The 1,866-nt window shown below is 38.6% G+C and overlaps 1 protein-coding gene across 1 annotated transcript; it reads right to left on the bottom strand.

Moving 5' to 3' along the window:
• Positions 1–515: 515 nt before the first annotated feature.
• On the bottom strand, positions 516–1,301 carry LOC113308972 (probable NAD kinase 2, chloroplastic). The gene is made up of 3 exons (XM_026557414.1): positions 1,171–1,301; positions 671–792; positions 516–574 (listed from the first exon to the last, which is right to left on the bottom strand). The coding sequence occupies exons 1-3, from the start codon at positions 1,249–1,251 to the stop codon at positions 538–540; spliced, it is 240 nt and encodes a 79-aa protein (XP_026413199.1). The 5' UTR covers positions 1,252–1,301; the 3' UTR covers positions 516–537.
• Positions 1,302–1,866: the final 565 nt, after the last annotated feature.

Raw genomic sequence — 1,866 nt, 5'->3', positions numbered from 1 at the left:
AAAAAGATATCTAGGTACCCTTGTTGGAAAAGTTGACCATTTGTACATGTGTACTATGCTACTACACGATGCGTGTGATATGTACAGGTCTGTAAAACTTTATAGTAGATAATATCAAGAGTTGTGTCGTGGTAGATGTATTAAAAACACATTGCTCCTAAAATCTCCCTGCCTAGAACTTGTTAATCATATTCATATAACGAAAATACATATAAAAATTGATTAAATGTCCAACCAATAATTATTTACATAGTTTATATTATTTGTTTTATCTTTTTGTAAAAAGCCAAATGCACAAAATGTAGTCTAAAAAATTTAAAATTTGAATACTAAAAAAATCATTCATGTGCGGCACACATGCAAACATTTGGTAGTGAGGAAAGGGATTTTTGACAAAAAAGTGATTCCTAAAAAGATGGAGTTGAGAAGCATACAGTATGCGAAGTGAGAAATCCAAGAGATCCAAGATTAAATGAGACCACCGGGGGAACATCACCTCTGAATAAATTTGATGCATGGAGTATGACCCCGTACCGCCTAACAAGCTACAAAGTCTACTCTTTCGTGAAGGTCACTGCAAAATAATTAAGGCAAGAAAAGTGGTCATCAATACGGGCATGACATTTAGATACTATAATTTACTTGTGTCCCAGATCCATAAGTTCAGTCCCTGGTATCTTGACTGTAAAAGGTCTGAATAAAACCAAATCCTGGGATTCTTGCAAATACGTCGTGCACATCAGGTTCTACAAGGACATTCATTTTCTCTTGGTAGTACGGAAAAGAGGCAACCTACAAAATAGAGAGAGAAGACTCAATTAACTAGCCCAAGCAGCACAAATATCCCCATTTTCCCCATTAATACTGTATCATTAACGCGAACAATTTAAGGTGTTAATGGAAAGCTCACTGCGCAGATTATCTGTGATGAACTACTCCTTTCTGAAACTTGAGACCCCACCACAATTTGATTCAGACTCGCAACCAATATGGAAGGCCATAAGCCACTCACTCGTTTTTAGCACTAGAAGTCACAAGTGTTGTGAATCTTACCCAGGATGATCACAAAATAAGGATCATCCTCAATTGAAAGATTGCAGCATCATTCTCCTAATAGACTGTAAAATAAAAAAGCAAGTAACTGAACCTAAGAATAAAATAAATAGGTACCTCTTTAGCTTCTTCAAGCAGCTCATTTCCCAGCTTTTTAAGCAATAATACAGTTTTGGGTGGGGATTTGCACATTAGCATCTGTTGTTGAGTGCTAGGGTGAGTAAACGCCAAAGAGGACTATGTTACCTTTTCTCTAGCACTCTAACCACACCAGTTGCAGAAGCACACATATCCCCCTCAAATATCTCCATGTTAATGTCATTTGGAGCTATTAAATCTTTTTCAATGCCTTTTCGATCTTTACTGATAGTTGTAGGCTTTCCGTTCTTTTCCAAGCCAAGATTTTCGACCAAGGAATGTGTTAGGATCTTCACGGACCGTCGGACCCTACTTCCGGGCCCGACCACATAACACCAATACTGTCTCCACTGGAGCATCTGTTATATCAGATGTGGGGTTTTAATCTAAAAGACCTCGGTGCTATGTAAGGAGATGCCCAAGCTTATTAGGCAACACATGTATTTCCTCTTATTCCATGTGGGACTATCCTAACTATACATATGTGGTGTTTATCGAACCACATACTCCAACAATCTCCACCTTGGCGAGATTAAACCACCTCACCAATTCAATCATACTCCTCCATATGATCACCATCCGTATAGCTACCCATCGAACATGATTATTGTCACTACGCGCCCTGGAACCCTACTCCACCTTGAGTTAATGGGAAGGCTAGCACTAACTCCACAT

This window comes from Papaver somniferum, chromosome 9, assembly GCF_003573695.1.
Source record: "Papaver somniferum cultivar HN1 chromosome 9, ASM357369v1, whole genome shotgun sequence".
In the NCBI taxonomy this organism is placed as follows: domain Eukaryota; kingdom Viridiplantae; phylum Streptophyta; class Magnoliopsida; order Ranunculales; family Papaveraceae; genus Papaver; species Papaver somniferum.
Note: the sequence above shows the minus strand (reverse complement) of the source record. Positions and strands in the feature narration are given on the sequence as shown.

Coding starts and splice junctions, on each gene's coding strand:
- LOC113308972 (XM_026557414.1), bottom strand. CDS start 1,251: ATGCTAATGTGCAAATCCCCACCCAAAACTGTATTATTGCTTAAAAAG. Junction 793..1,170: donor TGCTTGAAGAAGCTAAAGAG/GTACCTATTTAT, acceptor TCTATTTTGTAG/GTTGCCTCTTTTCCGTACTA. Junction 575..670: donor TTTTACAGTCAAGATACCAG/GGACTGAACTTA, acceptor ATTATTTTGCAG/TGACCTTCACGAAAGAGTAG.